The 18,760-nt window shown below is 35.8% G+C and overlaps 1 protein-coding gene across 1 annotated transcript; it reads right to left on the bottom strand.

Moving 5' to 3' along the window:
• Positions 1-5,126: 5,126 nt before the first annotated feature.
• LOC122106641 (UDP-glucuronosyltransferase 2B15-like) lies at positions 5,127-18,533 on the bottom strand. The gene is made up of 6 exons (XM_042678058.1): positions 17,504-18,533; positions 15,658-15,806; positions 12,139-12,270; positions 9,988-10,075; positions 8,705-8,924; positions 5,127-5,572 (listed from the first exon to the last, which is right to left on the bottom strand). Exons 1-6 carry the CDS (start codon positions 18,249-18,251, stop codon positions 5,293-5,295), a joined length of 1,617 nt encoding a protein of 538 aa, XP_042533992.1. The 5' UTR covers positions 18,252-18,533; the 3' UTR covers positions 5,127-5,292.
• Positions 18,534-18,760: the final 227 nt, after the last annotated feature.

Below are 18,760 nucleotides of genomic sequence, written 5' to 3'. Positions count from 1 at the left end.
GACCACTGGCAAGTGCACAGATCTGTCTCCTTGCCTGGATTTCCCCCCTCTGGCCAAACTCTCTGTACTGTGATGGCACACTTGGTGTGATTCTCTGGCTTAGGACTGTTCATTGGAACACTAAAACTGCTTTGTATGCAATAGCTTGTTTAGCCTCCAGCTTCTCCTCCGCCATCTTCCCGTAACCCTCTCACTATGTAATTTCATTTCCCTTATTTTATAGAAGTAGGAATAAAAATGAGAGTCTCATGTTTGCTTGAGCATATAGAGTTTTACCTTTACTCGATTCAAGCCATCACCATACTGTCTCCATTTCCCAAAGAACAGGGATTACACATGTTCAACACAATGCACATCAGATGCCTTATTTATTTATTTGATTATTTATTTATATATTTATTTATTTATGTCAGTAATGGGCCTTGAACTCAGCGACTCATGGTCTGGATTGTTTTTGCTCAAGTTTACTACTCACTATAACCAGAGTTCCATTTTTGGTTTTTGGTGGTTAATAGAGTTAAAACTCTCCTAGACTTCCTGTCCTAGGTTGGCTTTGAACTGTGATCCTCGGATCTCAGTCTCTTGTGTTGCTGGGATTACAGGCATGAGCCACCATGGTCTCAATGATATCTAATTTTCTTATATTCATTACATTCATAAAATGTATCCATATGTCAAAAGCAATAATCATGTTTCACTGACCATATATATACACATCTTCTAACTTTTCTACCCAAAGCAGGCCTTTTCCAGTAATTTTTCCACTTCTTTTGTAGTTGGCTATCTTCACATAGATTGTAGTCCTCTTTAATCCTCCATTCTTAACTTCCTCTCACTCACTCTTAATGTTCATGAAAATCTTAGCTAGCTTTGATTTAGGAGCAGTTATTGCCAACTCTCTCCCATATGTCAGTAGTCTGAATGAAATGTTACCTCTTTTAACCTATCTCTCTCTTTTTCTTTGGACCGACATACAAAGAGTACATTTCATTTTGTCTTATTAACATATTCTTTTTCTGAAAATGCCCATAAAACTTTGGATTTTATGCTCCTCTCAAACTAACAGACTCAATTTTCCATAGATCCCAGTTGATTCAGTTATAATATCTTCATAAATCAGTGACATAGAACTTTTTGAGAAACTCTGACATAAGAATTGTACATTGCTTCATTTTTAGTCAAGAGTAAGATTCATTTGAAAATACAAAAGGCATAGGTTTAGGTAAAGTGCGGAGGAGAATCTCTCTCAGCTTGATTGTGCTAAAAATCACTAGGATGTTCTTCCTTAGCAGGCTTTTAGTCCATTCCCTGAGTTGTTGAAAGTTCTACTCCCTCTTTTTCTTCTGGCCCATCTTAAAAACCTTTTGGTAAACAAGCAAGCAACATTTTAAGACAAGGAAAGTAACAGTGGCCACACAGGCCAGTAAGAATTCAATGACATCCAGAGAGTGGTGTTTGTACCAGGTCAGGTTGTGGGAAAGTGGCCTCAGATGCTTGACTCCTTTGTGGCGCATGACAAATTCAATCCAGAAGTCAGCTCGATCCAGTGGCTTCATAGGCTGATCATGGTGAATGGTTGACAGCCACATTCTTTTTATAGCTAAAGGCAAATCCAATTGATGTAAGTATATCAAATGAACTAGAAAATATAGATATTGAAATTTTCTGCAAATGATTCTAAAAATATTTTGAGAGAAAAGAGAATATTTTCTTCTGCTGTATTTTTAGACATGTTAGTGTTAAAGGCAAGAGCTTCTTAGTGACCCTGGATTTAACCATTTAGAAAAATCTTGTTAACACAAGAATTTCTGAAGGCAAAAGTAGAATCATTGAAAAAATCAGCAGCAATATGAAAGCTTAATTATTAATGCATGTTGTTCAAAGGTTAGAATTGTATCATAATTTAGAGATAGGTAATTTAATCAAGAAATTTTTCCCCTGAAGGCTCTCTTTATTGTTTATTGGTGCTTAATTATTATTTAACTACAAAAGTTCCCTGCCTCCTTTGTTTTGTTCTGGTCTTAGGGCTTCACACTCTCCTTGAGCTTTCTTTGCTTAGGGGAAGAACTCTACCACTTGAGCCACAGATCCAGTTCTGGCTCCTTGCATGTTCCGTTGAGATAAGAGTGTTAGGGACTGTTCTGCCTGGCATGATCTCAAACCACAATTCTCAGATCTCAGCCTCTGGAGTAGCTAGAATCACAGGCATCAGCCTTTGGCTGTCAACTAGCTTTTCTTTTATTTCTTGACCTTTTCACTTACTTGTTCCACTATTACTCTATGACTTGCCTTTTCCTTTTATGAAGCTCTTTTGAAAGGTCTCAGTTTTTATTTGTTTGCTGTTATACAATGAAAAGATAGGAAATGGAAACATAGAAATAATTCAGTTATTCTTGAACTATGAGAAGTAATGTACTCATATTTAGAATGATTTTAATATTCATCTTTTCAGATAGACTCTCAAAGACATTTGCTAACATTGCTGTGATTTTTATTGTTAGTGTTATGTTAGACCCAATAAGAGGGTGCTCTAGTTTGTTTGAGGCATTATAGGTACATGGGATTTGTATTGAAAGGATTCTTTCCAGTATGTAAGTTGAAAATGGACATGCATAGAGAATGATTATTAAGGGTAAATTCCAAGGTATTATAGAAGGAGAGTATTGCAATGAAAAGTAAAGTGACTTGTATCCCTACTATTTTAAAAGAACTCACTGATATGTGTGAGCTTCAGCCAGGACTAGTGGTGATCCTTTTTGTAATACAGCAGGCAAAAAAGAAAAGAAAATGCATCAAAAAAGGAGTGAAATGTGTGTTAGTCCTAAGATTTAGCATGTACTATCTAGTTAAGAAATCTCCTACATCTCTCAGTATCAACATTGTATCTGTTCAAAATTTAATAAGAACAATATGTGAGAGATGTATTTGTATAGCAAATCAAAATATAAAAATACCCTGCCTTTCAAAACAAAGGAAGATAAAATATGGCTCACAAGCTATATGTTATATTGCCCAATATCTCTAGAAAAATGGAAGTCAGAGCTAGATGCTGATGACTCCTGACTGTAAACTTGTCTACCCCAGGAGGCTAGGTCCTGACAGTCACAGCTCAAAACTGGAAATGGTAGAAAAAGTCTCTAGACTTTACCTTCAGATAACCAGCAAAGAATAAAGTCAGTCATAGCTTAAGTCATAGAATGCCCTTTAGAAACTTAACATCTGAATATTAAGCTCTGAGTTCAGACCCAGTACCCCTCAAAAAGATCAAAGTAACACAGCTTTTACAATGTGTCTGCTATACTATTATATCCAATACAATTAAAATACACTACATTATTTTTACAGTTATGGTGAAAAGGCAGAATTATATACAGAGTATTACTGAGTATAAGAGGAAAATGATAATAGTATAAATGAAATTAATCTATTTATTGAAATAATTTGAATAACAAGTCATTCTTGCTCCAGATATTTTAAATATCATGCAGTTACGTTTCACTTGTACTTCTGAAGGTAATTTCTTTTTTATTTTATGATTGTCTTGAATAAGATAATCATAGTCCCTTGATATCTAAGAGTATGCATATATTTCAAAAAATGTTCTCTTTTTCTACCAGGATGAATCAGGTAATTTAAAAGCTGTTGTTAGTTAATACTGATAGAATCTTACCATTAACATAGATATTTGAGGAAGCATTTATACTAGGAATGTGAAATTTGATTATTGTCTTGCTGTTTAACAATACAAACCATTTAGAATTTTTGGAAGAAACAACAAAAACTAGAAACTGAAATGATAGATATTTTCATGTGATTCACAAGAGTAAAATTTAAACCACCTAAACTTCATGCTCAATTTTTCCTTATGGTAGAGTAATATTCCTTTGTATATCTAATGTTAATAGGCAATCTTATTGTATATAATAATTTGAGAAAGAAATTAAAATAGACTAGAAGTTGCTTTGAATAATGTATATAGAGCTTCATTATTAATGCAGAAAAAGTAACTGCAAAGTTTTCTTCTGTTAAATACTTAAGATAATAAAGAGCACAGATATATTATTTTGTTTTTTATACATTTGTTAGTATCCTATGTTTAAAATATAGACTGATTATACATTTCAATGGTAATAAAGGGTAGATGTCATTTCCTATTTCCTTTTGTAATGTTAATTTCATAATTAGTTTTATTAATGCCTCCTATTATATAGCAGTTGAATAAAAATGAGTCTCGTGTTTGCTTGAACATATACAGTTTTGCCTTTACTCCAATCAAGCCAGCACCACAATGTCCATTAGATCCCTTATTTATTTGTTTGTTTATTTATTTGCTTATTTATTATGTTGTTTATTTATTTATTCATGTCAGTAATGGGCCTTGAATTCAGCGACTCATCGTCTGGATTATTTTTTGCTGAAGTTTACTACTCACTTTAACCACAGTTCCATTTTTGGTTTTTGGTGGTTAATAGAGTTAACACTCTCCTAGACTTTCCTTCCTAGGCTGTCTTTGAACTGTGATCCTCAGATCTCAGCCTCTTGTGTTGCTGGGATTACAGGCATGAGCCACCATGGTCTCAATGATATCTAATTTTCTTATATTCATTACATTCATAAAATCTGTCCATAGGTCAAAAGCAATTATCATGTCTCAGTGACCATGTATAATGCACACCTTCTAACTTTTCTACCCAAAGCAGGCCTTTTCCAGTAAATTTTCACTTCTTTTGTAGTTGGTTATCTCCACATAGATTGTAGTCCCATTTAAGTCTCCTTTCTTCACTTCCTCTCACTCACTCTTTATGTTTATGAAAATCTTAGTTAGCTTTGAGTTAGCACAAGTTTACTTCAGTTATTGTCAACTCCCTCCCATATGTCAGTAGTCTGAATAAAATGTTACCTCTTTTACCTTATCTCTCTCTCTTTTTCTTTGGACAGACACACAATGAGTTCATTTAATTTTGTTTTATTAAAATATTCCTTTTCTGAAAATGTCCATAAAACTGGATTGTATGCTTCTCTCAAACAAACAGACTCAAATTTCCATAGTTCTCAGTTGATTCAGTTATAATATCTACATAAATCAGTGACATAGAACTTTTTGAGAAACTCTGACATTAGAATTGTACATTGCTTCATTTTTAATCAAGAGTAAGATCCATTTGAAAATACAAAAGGCATAGGTTTAAGTAAAATGTGGAAGAGAATCCCTCCCAGCTTGATTGTGCTAAAAATCACTAGGATGTTCTTCCTTAGCAGGCTTTTAGTCCATTCCCTGAGTTGTTGAAAGCTCTACTCCCTCTTTCTCTTCTTGCCCATCTTAAAAACCTTTTGGTAAACAAGCAAGCAACATTTTAAGACAAGGAAAGCAACAGTGGCCACACAGGTCAGTAAGAATCCAATGACATCCAGAGAGTGGTACTGGTACCAGGCGAGGTTGTGGGAAAGTGGCCTCAGATGCTTGGCTCCTTTGTGGCGCATGACATATTCAATCCAGAAGACAGCTCGATCCAGGGGCTTCATAGGCTGATCATGGTGAATGGTTGACAACCACATAGCATTCTTTTTGTAGCTAAAGGTAAATCAAATTGATGTAAGTATATCAAATGAACTAGAAAATACAGATATTGAAATGTTCTGCAAATGATTCTAAAAATTTTTTGGGAGAAAAGAGAATGTTTTTCTTCTGCTGCACTTTTAGTCATGTTAGGGTAAAAGGGAAGAGCTTCTTAGTGACCCTGGATTTAACCATTTAGAAAAATCTTGTTAAAAGCTGGCAAGGGGTGGGATACGGGGAGGGGGTTTGGCATGGGAAGGGATAGAAATATGAAACAAAGGAGGAGGCAACAAGGCTTGATAAGAAATGTACTCATTATCATTCCCATGTAATTGTAACTTCTGTATGGTATTTTCACAATAAAAAAATATTGTTAACACAAGAAACAAAAGTAGAATTATCGAAGAAATCCACAACAATATAAAAGATTAATTATTAATGCACGTGTTGTTCACAGTTTAGAATTGTATCATAATTTAGAGATTGATAGATTATTTAATCAAGAAGTTTTTTTCCCCTGAAGGCTCTCTTTATCATTTATTGGTGCTTAATTATTATTTAACTACAAAATTCCCTGCCTCCTTTTTTTGTTCTGGTCTTAAGGCTTCACACTCTCCTTAAGCTTTCTTTGCCCAGGGGAAGAACTCTACCACTTGAGCCTCAGATCCAGTTCTGGCTCTTTGAATGTTAAGTTGAGATCAGAGTCTGAGGGACTTTTCTGCCTGGCTTGATGTCAAACCACAATTCTCATATCTCACCTCTGGAATCATAGCTAGAATCACAGGCATCAGCCATTGGCTATCAACTTGCCTTCCTTTTATTTCTTGACCCTTTCACTTACTTGTTCCACTATTACTCTATGACTTGCCTTTTCCTTTTATGAAGCTCTATTAAAAGGTATCAGTTTTTATTTGTTGTTATACAACGAAAAGATAGGAAATCGAAAAATAGAAGTAATTGAGTTCTTCTTGAATTATGAGAAATAAATGTACTCATATTTAGAATGATTTTAATTATTCATCTTTTCAGATAGACAATCAAAGACATTTGCTAACATTGCTGTTATTTTTCTTGTTAGTATTATGATGTTAGACCAAATAAGAGGGTGCTCTAGTTTCTTTGAGGCATTATAGGTACATGGGATTTGTGTTGAAAAGATTCTTTCTAGTATGTAAGGTGAAAATGAGCATGTGTTGAGAATGATTATTAAGGGTAAATTCCAAGGTGTTATAGAAGGAGAGTATTGCAATGGCAAGTAAAGTGACTTGTATCCCTATTATTTAAAAAAAAAACTCACTGATAAGTGTGAGCTTCAGACAGGACTAGTGGTGATCCTTTTTGTAATACAGCAGGCAAAAAAGAAAAGGAAATGCATCAAAAAATGAGTGAAATGTGTATTAATGCTAAGTTTTAGCATGTACTATCAGTTAAGAAATCTCCTGTATCTCTCAGTATCAATATTGTATCTGTTCAAAATTTAATAAGAACAATATGTGAGAGATGTATTTGTATAGCAAATAAAAATACAAAAATATCCTGCCTTTCAAAACAAAGGAAGATAAAATATGGCTCACAAACAATATGTTATGGTGCTCAATATCTGTAGGAAAATGGAAGTCATAGCTAGATGCTGATGGCTCCTGCCTGTAAACATGTCTACCCCAGGAGGCTGAGGTCCTGACAGTCACAGCTCAAAACTGGGAATGGCAGAAAAGTCTCTAGACTTTACATTCAAATAACCAGCAAAGAATGAAGTCAGAGTTATAGCTTAAGTCTTTGAATCCCCCCCCCCTTTTTTTTTGTTCAGCTTTGGGCCTGAACTCTGGGCCTGGATCCTATCCCTCAGCTCTTCAGCTCAAGGCTAGTGCTCTACCACTTGAGCCACAGAGCCACTCTCAGCTTTTTCTGCTTATGTGGTGCTGAGGAATTGAACCCAGGGCCTCATGCATGCAAGGCAAGCACTGTACCACTGAACCATCTTCCCAGCCCTAGAATGCCCTTTAGAAAGCTAAACATCTCAGTATTAAGGTCTGAGTTCAAACCCACCTACCCCTCCCAAAAAAAAAAGATCAAATTAACACAGCCTTTACAACGTGTCTGCTATACTATTATATCCAATAAAAGTAAAATACTCTACATTATTTTTACAGTTATGGTGAAAGGGAAGAATTATATACAGAGTATTACTGAGTATAAGAGGAAATTAATAATAGTATAAATGATATTAATCTATTTATTGAAATAATTTCAATAACAAGTCATTCTTGCTCCAGATATTTTAGATATCATGCAGTTACATTTCACTTGTATTTCTGAAGGTAATTTCTTTTTTATTTTATTTTTGTTCTGAATAAGATAATCATAGTCCCTTGTTATCTAAGAATATGCATATATTTCAAAAAAATGTTCTATTTTCCTACCAGGATGAATCAGGTAATTTAAAAGCTGTAGTTAGTTAACAGTGATAGAATCTAAGCATTAACATAGATATTTGAGGAAGCATTTATACTAGGAATGTGATATTTGATTATTGTCTTGCTGTTTAGTAATACAAACCATTTAGACTGTTTTGAAGAAACAACAAAAATTAGAAACTGAAATGACAGATATTTTCATGTGGTTCACAAGAGTAAAATTTCAACCACCTAAACGTCATACTCTATTTTTCAAACACACTGAATTTTTATGTTATAAATAGTTACTAGTGAGATCTTAGGTGGAAAGAAAGTTATAACTGAATGGGTTAGTTAGTGTTATTTGTGGAAATGTTCATATGCCTCTGATTCATTGCTTTCCTAAGCTTCCTTGTAATCATCTATTGTCATTCTTAGTGATTCCTTTCAGTCCCCTTTGCCTTTTTAGAACTTTGTACTATTCTCAAGGTTATGATAATTCCTTTGCACTGAAATCACTGGGGGAACAAAACAAGTTTTGGTTGGAAATGAAAGTGGATTTGTGGAATCTCAGCATTCCAAATGTTGAAGGATAATGACCACAAGTTTGAGGCACTCCTGGCCTGTATAGCATAAAAAGGTTGCAACACAGACACTGACACAGACACAGAGACACAGACACACACAGACACACAGACACAGACACAGACACACAGACACACACACACACATACACACACAAGATCATACTCACACAGGGTTGTTAAGGACTTCTTCCAGTGCTCTGAGCAAGTCTTTCCTTGATATTGCTCTTATATCCAGTTGAACAGCTGCTCCTTTGGCCACCATGTGAGCAATGTTATCATGTTGTTCCCCAAACAAAGGAATGCCCACCATGGGAATCCCATGATGGATCGCCTCATAGATGCCGTTAGCTCCACCATGAGTGATGAAAGCTTTTGTTTTGGGATGGCCTAGGATTAGGGGCATTTCAATATAATTGTTCATTAAAAGTCTTAGACATGAAGTGAGAAATGTATAACGTGAGCATGTGAAAGATACAGTTTTTCCCAAATAACAATTATTGAACCAATGAAGTTACATTTACATTGCCTTTATGTCTCACCCATTAGGACCACCTAATCCACTTGAGAGGTAAGTGAAAAATCTTATGATCGGTGCCTTAGGTTTTATATGACTTGAGATGTGAAAAGCAATATACCATTTCCTATTGAACAGATAGAATACACATAATGTATAATAGAGAGCAAATTCTGAAGCAAGAATATGGTTATATCCCATTGTAACAATGGGATGTACAAGATATTATGTTGAGAAACGAACTTTACAATTTAGGCCAGGCCTGGGGGGGTGGTGAGAGAGAGAGAGTATAGTTGTGGAGGTGGGATGCAAGGGATGGTATGGGAAAAACAAGGGAAGATGTAACAATTCTTCATAGGAAATGTACTCATTACTTTGGTCATGTAACTGTAACCCCTCTGGACAGTGTTTTTACAATAAAAAAAATGTAATAAAAGAAAATGGTCCTGTTAGATCATGCTTTTATAAACCTAAAAATAGTGCATTAATCTAATGAAGGAGCAAAGCTTGAAATAGAGTGTATCATGACTTCATATTAAGCAACATGAATTTTTCCCACATAACATGCAAACTCAGTCATAATAAGACCACTGTGAATGTTTCAGTGGCATCGCAAAAACTTGCCCTACTTTAGGAGGATGGATAAAATAATGATTGAACTAGGGGAGAGAGAGGAAACCTCAGCGGATTACAGAAAGTTCTTTGTCCTTGGTAAATATATTTGAAAATAAAGAGTAAACTGATAAAAAAAAGTATATGATGGAGTATGATAAAATTTCATCTGTTAAGGCTTATTTTCCTTTGAATGGGTTTAAATCTAAAAGTTGGCTTTTGTTTATGAATTTTTACTATTCCCATCAGCTAACAACTGTTGTGTTTTTATCAATTACTTCGACAATTGCTCATGCTTTTAGGATGTGTTTTTCAGAGTCTTACCGAGGAGGTCATTCTGGGGAAGCCACTTGTACAGCCGAGTATTTGGTCCTAAGGTGTCTGGTTTTTTGCCACTAAATCTCCAAAGAATCTGCCAAATAAAGACACTATCTTTTTAACTGTTAAAATGTGATGTTTTATACTTTAGAGATCACACAATTAAATGCCTTTCATAGAATGGATAAAGAGAACAGGTAGGGTTAATTAATGAGGACTATTACAAGGCTTAGAGAAAAAGGCTACCAACATTTCCTATACTCATTTTCCTATTCAATATTATGTAATATCATCATAATTATTCACAAAACAGAGAAATTATATGATGAATGACAAATGAACCTTTTAAACAATTTTTATGTAGTTATAATCATAGATCTGGTGCACAATAGCACATAAAATGATTAAGATTTACATCTTTACACATAAATATTTACTAAAGTAGCTCATTTCTTCCAATTTTATCTATTAACATTTATAAGTACTCTCTTATTCTATGAGATTTCATTTTAGTTTAACATATTTCATTTGCTTCTTAAGTGTCTATTTATAACAATTTTTTCTTTTTTTTTAAGCGTTGGTGGTGCTTGAACTCTGGGCCTGAATGCTGTCCCTCAGCTCTTCAGCTCAAGGCTAGTGCTCTACCAGTTGAGCTACAATGCCACTTCCGGTTTTCTGGTGTTTCATTGGAGATAAGAGTTTCATGGACTTTCCTGCCCTAGCTGGCTTTGAACCACTATCCTCAGATCTCAGCCTCCTGAGTATCTAGGATTACAGGCGTGAGCCACTGGCGCCCAACTATAACAAATATTTTACGTGTACCCTTCTCCCTGGAGAGAAGCTCTGTGAAAACATGTTGTCCTGTTTGACCAGAAACAGCATCAAACTATTCAGTATTCTGTCCTCAGAATACTGAGTATTGTAGTAAGTGATGTTATGTTACATAATGTTCAGCATTATGGAGTGAGTACATGATACTAACATAATATTCATACTATGAAGGCCTCATGAAACTCTAGCTTTTAAACTGGCCATTTAACTTCCCCTAGATGCTGGTTGTCAACCTGGTCACATTGATCTGGACAGACAGACAAATGGTCCTTAGAAGCAATCATGTGGTGGCTGACTAGGCCTTTCCATGGCACACCCGCATCACAACTCACACTGTTGTACTGCATGTTAAGGCTGCACCTACTGCCTCATGACCAGCACATGAACAAATGTTATTTTTGTTCAACCTTTGCTAATGACAGATTCCTCAGATTTTATTATAAATCAATTAATTCTTCTCAGTAATTACATGGAACTAGTTTTAGATGACAAATTATTAGTGGTGATGTCTAGGAAAAAATGCAATCTGAATTTGATCACAAGTATAGGATACTGACATCTAAACTTACTATCATTAATAGAGGAAAATCTTTAAATATAGGAAATGGAGCTAGCATGTGGTTCATAAGTCACATGGCTGCTGAAAAAAAATCCAAATTTTAATGAGGCTACATTTATTTTTAAGTAGACTATGTCTACTTTTACATGAAATGCACAGATCTGGTTTCATATAGAAGCAAGGCCTAATCCAGTAGAGCATATTGGTTTTATTTACTTTCTCTTAATGAACAAGGTTGAATAAATACCTGGAAGGAGGGGTGAACCTTCCTTTTCCTTTCTCTGAATAACCCCCTCAAGTGTATACTTAATGGGTCAGTTTCAAAATTGGAGGAAAAAAGACTAAGCCATATCAGACATTTCAAACTTTTTTCTGCTATATGCTAAATGTAATTGCATAATGTCAGTTATTAAGTGTATTTTAACCAGTTTCTAAAACATATTTAGTGTATTGTGAGGTCTTAGAATTCTTGCAAAGACTAGATGAAATTTGATGGTTTCAATATTATCATAATAACAGAATTTCACATTGTGGCTTCTGGGCTTTTTTCTTGTGACAAAATTAATGTTGTTGTTATTGTCAATTTAAAACAATCCAAATTCCATATTATTTGAGCATTTGTCATGCGTATATTTTTGTTTAAACTGGCTCAAATAAGTTAGAGTCCTTGTAACAGCGTATCTTTCAACAGAAAACTAGTGCAATCAGAAGCCTACAGCGTTTAAGACCCATTCAGTGAAGACCACTATTGAAGTACACTGTCTCACCTTTTGTGGAACTTGCGCCAGTGCTGATGCAATCTCATTGGCTGTCTCCTCTGTTATGTTACTGACCATTGACCCCAGGGAAAACACCACCACACCATTGTCCCCAGAGCTCTGCACAAAGTCTTCCATTTCCTGTGAAGAAAAAATTTGCTTCATTTTTTCTCTCCCTCCCTTCCTCCCTTGCTCCTTTCCCCTCTCACTTTCTCCCTCTGTCTCTGTCTCTGTCTGTCCATCTCTCTTTATCTCTCTCTCTCTCACACACACACAAATAATAGTGAAGCAAATATTATTTCAAGTGTTGTTTTTATCACACTAGCCAAGCATGACAGCCTATGTAGACTGCAGCTTGAAAGGGGCTTTTCTGAACCTCCCTGGACCCCTAAGAAAGCCCATACCCACATAAAAACCCACACCCACATAAAAACCCACACCTACATAAAAAGCTGCTTTTGTTGCCCACTTTTGTGCTTTCTGTAACAGACAACCTGATGGAGCATTTGCATCTGACTTGTACATTCCTGAAGTACCCGGACCCAAGCTTGTGTAGAGTTCTCCATGTTTGCTAGCCTGCCCTCTCTGGGAAGCAGATGTACATACTACATGCCCTGTCCATTTGAAACCTGATCACCTAGCTGGAGCCCTAGAGATTCTTCTCAAGGGTTCTCACCTCATGACTAGTGACCTTTCTGTTTTTCCCATATGTTTGATTTTTCCTTTAAATCTTAGAATTAAAACCATGCATCACAGTGCTGCAGTAGGGTTTGAGATTTTTGTGTGACACTGACAGGTAAAGCATCCCTAACGTTTTGGTTTCCTCCCATACATACACACTTTTACTATAAAACATTTTTTTGATTGCTGCATATTGGGAAAGTTGTAAGCCACAGCTCTGTGAAATGTGAGCTCAGAGTAGAGGAAAAGTCACTGGGATGCAGTAGCACCTTGCTGATTTATTGCTGGAATTGTGCCCTCGTGACCTGGCTGTTGCTCGAGCACAATGCAAGTGTGAGGCGTGCTTTGAGTTGCTTTTCTATTAATGGAGCTCTCCACAGTCCCTCGTATGACCAAGAGCACATTTGTGACGATGTTCTCAGGGATGAGAGGGGTGCATTTGATAGCTATGGAAACATGAGGTTTCCTCTTTTGGAAGCGAATTAGCCCATAAAGGTATCAAACCTAAAGCTTGGGCCTTAAATAGCCTCTAATCAAAGGACTCTTTATAAACCATATTCATAGCTTTCTAATCTACATATAGACTATACATAGATACATATTTTACCCCCAGCCACCTAGAGATTTATTTGTTGTAAATGCTGTGTAGATATGGTTTGGTTTTGCTGGTTTTTTTGTGTGTGTGTATGTTTCTTATCTTTACTTCCCCTGGTTTGGGACTTTATTCTCTTTTACCAAGTATGAAATAACTTTCTGTAGCTGAGCTCTCCCTCCGCTGCTGAAACCACGTGGCCTGTGCTGTCACTGGCCCTAGGATGGCAGTTGTCCCCTTTGCATTCCTATGGGTCTCATCCACCTCCCAGAAGGTAGTTTTTGTGGTTGTTGTTGTTTTCCCAGGGTGTCCAGAGGGATTGTTTTGTTTGTTTGCTTTTTTCCCAGAGTGTAGAAAGTCTACAGTGCAGAAAGGCTTTAACTCTGCTAGTTGATCTGAAATACTTTCCTCTGTACAGGGCTGTGTGCCTCCTGCCAAGCTGTACAATGTGCTATGTAGAGTAAAAAAATTTGCTTTTTGTTAAGAAAAAACCACAATAAAAACTAGCGAAGCATGGGTGGCTCTTGCCTGGAATCCTAGGTAGTCAGGAGGCTGAGATATGAGGATTATGGTTCAAAGCCAGCCTGGGCAGAAATGCCTGTAAGACTCTCAGCTCCAATTAACCCCCCAATAGCTGGAAGTAGAACAATGCCTCAAGTAGTAAAAGCACTAGGATTGAGCCCTAAAGCTCAGGGACAATGCCCAGGTGGTGAGTTCAAGTCCTACTTAGGAACATCAAAAAAAGTCAATATAAAACATGGGGGAGAAAATAAAAATAAACAAAAAACTAAGAGACAATAAAATATTATCAAAAAATAACAGATTAAGATATATAAAAAGAGTAACATCCATAAGACATAACATTTTCCAGTAGCCACTAGTAAAGGCACAGGTAATAATACTTAGTATATTGGTGTCATTGTGCAACAAATTTTCCAAACATTTCCATCTGGACTCCAAGTTATTTCTCTACCATTTTCCATGTTAACTAACTTACTGTTCTAATTGCTTTCCTTTATGTATATTTCAATTCTAATTAATCAACTGATTTCAGAGCATTGTTAATATAACATTTTAATACCAATGACTGAGAAATTTTCTGATTCCCATATATGTTATTTTACTATTGATATCTTTCCTTTCCCAGATACTTTTACATATTTTTTATTAATGGATTCTAAACCATCCTATTAAATGTAAAAAAAAGGTGTGACTGTTGGGGTAGAAATGTTTATTCTGTTTCCTTGTATAGTTAATGTTCACTTTTTTACATGCAGATCACTTGACACTTTTATGAGTGAATCATGGATTCCTTTGAGATTCTGAAAAATTAAGTCTTTTTTTTTCTTTTTAATTATTGTGAAAATACTGTACAGAGGGGTTACAATTACATGGGCAAGATAATGAGTACATTTCTTATCAAGCATTGTAGCCTCCTCCTTTGTTTCCCCTTCCCAACCTTTCCCACCCTCCTTCCCCCCCATCCCCCTACCAAACCCTCCCCAACCCCCCCCACCAAAGTTGTAAAGTTCGTTTTCGACATAACGACTTGTACATCTCATTGTTGCAATGGGGCCACCTGTATCCCTATTTAAACAATTTTTTTCGCCCTTCTCCTCCACAAATTATACCGATATGAAATATAGTGAAAGCAGGGGTTATACTGAGGGGGAGGGATATACAAAGCAACAAAGAAATAATCTTATAAATGTGGTAGAAACAATCTCATGAAAGAAAAAAACCATTTGAATACATATCTTATGGTTCATTTCTCTAAAGTCACCTTATCTGACCTTTTCTGCTTGACTCATACATATACTAGATACTGCAAATAAGGGAAACCATGGGACCTATGTTTCTTTGGGCCTGGCTAACTTCACTTAATATAATTTTTTCCAAGCCTTTCCGTTTCCTAACAAATGGGGCAATGTCATTCTTTCTGATGGAGGCATAGAATTCCATTGTGTATATATACCACATTTTCTTCATCCATTCATCTACTGAGGGGTATCTGGGTTGGTTCCATATCTTAGCTGAAAAATTAAGTCTTAATTGAACTGACTTTGTTCTGAATGATTCTTTGGTTTTTGAAATGCAGAAACTTGTGATGGTTCAAAAATAAGTTTCAATTGGTCCAATACTTTACCCCACTTCCTATATCTCTTTCACTGTGAGCAAAGACCTGGATTGAGTGATGCAGAGCCATATTTATTGAAAAGGAAATCAAATCACAGACAAAAAGGTTATCTACTTACCTTAGGCAAGGGTTTTGCAGGTTTGCAGTGGAGTCCTCCAACAAAGTCAACATTTGGTAAAGTTGGGCGAGGGAATTCCAAGTCCCAGTAAGATCGAATAAGCCAGATTTCTGCTTTACTCATGGTCTCCATTAAGGTAGTGGGTCGTCCTGAATGGAGAGGGGAGAAAGTAAAATGTAAGAAACGACATTACAGAGAAGTTTCTGAATATAACATTTTATTTTTTCTTAAAATAATTTTCTAAATTTGTACTTAATGAGATAGAATGTGTTTGTTGGTAACACGTACTACACAGGAAAAGTGGTGTGTGTTTTTGTGTGTGAAAGGCAGTGTGGTAAGAGACTATATCTTGATACCTGAGTTTATTAGCAGTTATAAATAATCATTAAAATAGGCAATTATAGAATTAACTATGCATTTTCCCTTTATCCATTAGAGGAATATTTGAATTCCAGAGTCAATAATTCTGTCATATTCACAGAAATTGTTTTCCCAGTAGTTCTCAAACTAGTTTCCTACAGTGTACCAAACTGTTCCTTGATTCTTGAGCTCCAATATGAGTATATTCTTTATGACTGTGGCTGAATTTCTTACCTCTACTTGATTCACTTTAGGAGCTTAAAATATTTATTTATTACACAGAAACATTGGCAAATACCATCTGGAATACTGGGACTAGGTAATTGACTTCATCTTACTGATGGCTAATATTTTATTAAATGCAGAACAATTTAAAGTGATAGAGCATAATCACAAGTACTTCAGCACTTTACTAGATTTTATGTCTATAAAATAGATGATTATAAACCATAAATGAATGTGGAACCACTAGAAGTTATAGTTATTGAGTCTGTGCTAAAACATTGGATCTGTCAAGAATAAGGAAAACTTTTAGAAAATCCTGAAAACTGGTCATCAGTGACTCACCCCTGTAGCCCCAGCTACCTAAGATTCTGAGATCAGAAAGCATGAAGTCTGAAGCTGTCATGGTCAGAAATATCCTCAAGACTACGCCTCCAATTCAGTATCAAAATGCTGGGTGGCATGGCTCAAGTGGTAAAGTACCAACTTATACAAGTAATCCAACCAAGCTTGAGGTCACAGACTTCAAGCCTTGGTACAAACAAACAAAAAAAAAAAAAGAAAAAAAGAAAAAACATAAGAAAGAGAAAACAAATGAAATATTTTGATTTAACTAGGAAAATAATCAAGGGAGACAATTTATTTTCTGCATACATAGGTAGAATCAAACAATGTATCTCTTTGGTATACATATTTTCATTCATCAGTCTCTTAGGGAAGTAATTAATTAGCATGATAACAAATAAAAATGATCAATTATTCATTGTGGATGAAATTTTTCATACTGAATGACCTCCTAGAGCATCCTATAGAGCTAGGTAACTGTCGATTGTCTTCTTTCTGACTCTATAATGTAAGACATTCTGTAGTCAGGAATCTGGTAGACAATTTTATATCTCATTTAACTCTTTCACCTATGGAAGACAAATTTCTTGCAGGATGCAGGTTGCTCAGGCCTGTAATCCTAGCTACTCAGGAGGCTGAGTTCTGAGTATCGTGATTCAAAGCCAGCCCGGAAAGGAAAGTCCATGAGACTCATATCTCTACTATACCACCAGAAAACCAGAAGTGATGCTGTGGTTCAAGAACACTCATCTTGTGCTGAAGAGCTCAGGGACTGTGCCCGGGCCCAGATTTCAAGTCCCATGATGAACAACAGCAACAAAAAAGACAAATTTCTCTTATTTCACATTCATCTCAGAGCACCTGTCTCAGCTTTTACAAAAGTTAGATCTTACCCTAATAAAAATGAAACATGACTTACCTAAAACTTCACTGTAAAAGCTACTCCACTTCTTTGAATCAAATGCCTCGAACCAAAAATCAAAATAAAGCATGCATATCATGTTTTCTACCCTCTCCATGAATGTCATCTGACCACTTAATCCTGACAGAATGACAGGCACATAAGAGGGAGGGAATAGAAGCCCTCCACTATACTTTTCGGTTGTATAGCCAGGAAGGAAGCGGAGAGTGTACACAAAAGGAATCTCCAATAGCTCAGCCAGAAGCTCCCCACAAGGACCGATGCCATCTGCAATCACAACATCAAATCTTGCTTTTCGTAGCCTAGTTATCAGTTCCTTGTTCAGAGATGCTTCTTTACAAATATTTAGCATAACATCAGAATACATCATAAATACATTCTCCAATAATGGTGAATATGCCAAACATGTTGTTCTTGGCAATTCATATGTCACCAAAGAGATCATTTGTGAGAATACTGCGGAGAATTCATCAGTATTAGAAGATGAAGGGAAAGTTTCAAATTTAATGCTGGATGCTTCATTGCTGTCAACAAAAATAGCAGATGATGGTCTCACAACTGTGACTTGATGACCCTTCACAATTAGTTTGTCCAGTATTACCTTCATATTCATCCAGTGGCTATATTCCATAGGCCACACCAGTACTTTCCCACAGCTTCCAGAGTTAAAGTAATAACTCAACTGCAGTAGCAGTAGAACTGAAATCCATTTCCAAGTCATCCTGACTAACAGCACAGCGTCCATCAAACTATGTTGACCTCTGTCAATTTCTTGTGCTTATATTCAAGGAAACAATTGATCTTGAAGTTAAAATATAACTTGAGTTGATCAAAGCAAGTAGGTAAAATGGTCAGAGCTATTTGACAGAATGGTAACAATCTTCAATTTTGGAATGATTAGACAAGTAAGTTCAACCTCTCTTTTGAAATAAGGTATTTTCATGTAGTTAGGAATTTTTATGACCTGTATTTGCAAGCCAACCCTTTTATGTAAGCCATTTTACAATCTCTGAAAGAACATGTGAAGTTGAGAGGTGACTCGTCTTTTTATTGTCTTTGATTAAGAAATAAATATGGTAACTTCAAAATTGCTCAAAATTTCTTAGCTGTCATGATTCAAGAAATTATTTTAGCATCTCTGCTGAAATATTATTTACACTCATGCCATTCAGTTTAAAATACACACCATCAATCCTTTCTAGTATATTTCCAGAAACCTGTAGCTACATTCAGTATGAGGTTTTAAGCATTCAA

Source organism: Dipodomys spectabilis, unplaced genomic scaffold, assembly GCF_019054845.1.
Source record: "Dipodomys spectabilis isolate Male_0828 unplaced genomic scaffold, ASM1905484v1 ptg000043l, whole genome shotgun sequence".
NCBI lineage: Eukaryota > Metazoa > Chordata > Mammalia > Rodentia > Heteromyidae > Dipodomys > Dipodomys spectabilis.
The sequence above is the reverse complement of the archived record's forward strand: the minus strand, read 5'-3'. Positions and strand labels throughout refer to the sequence as shown.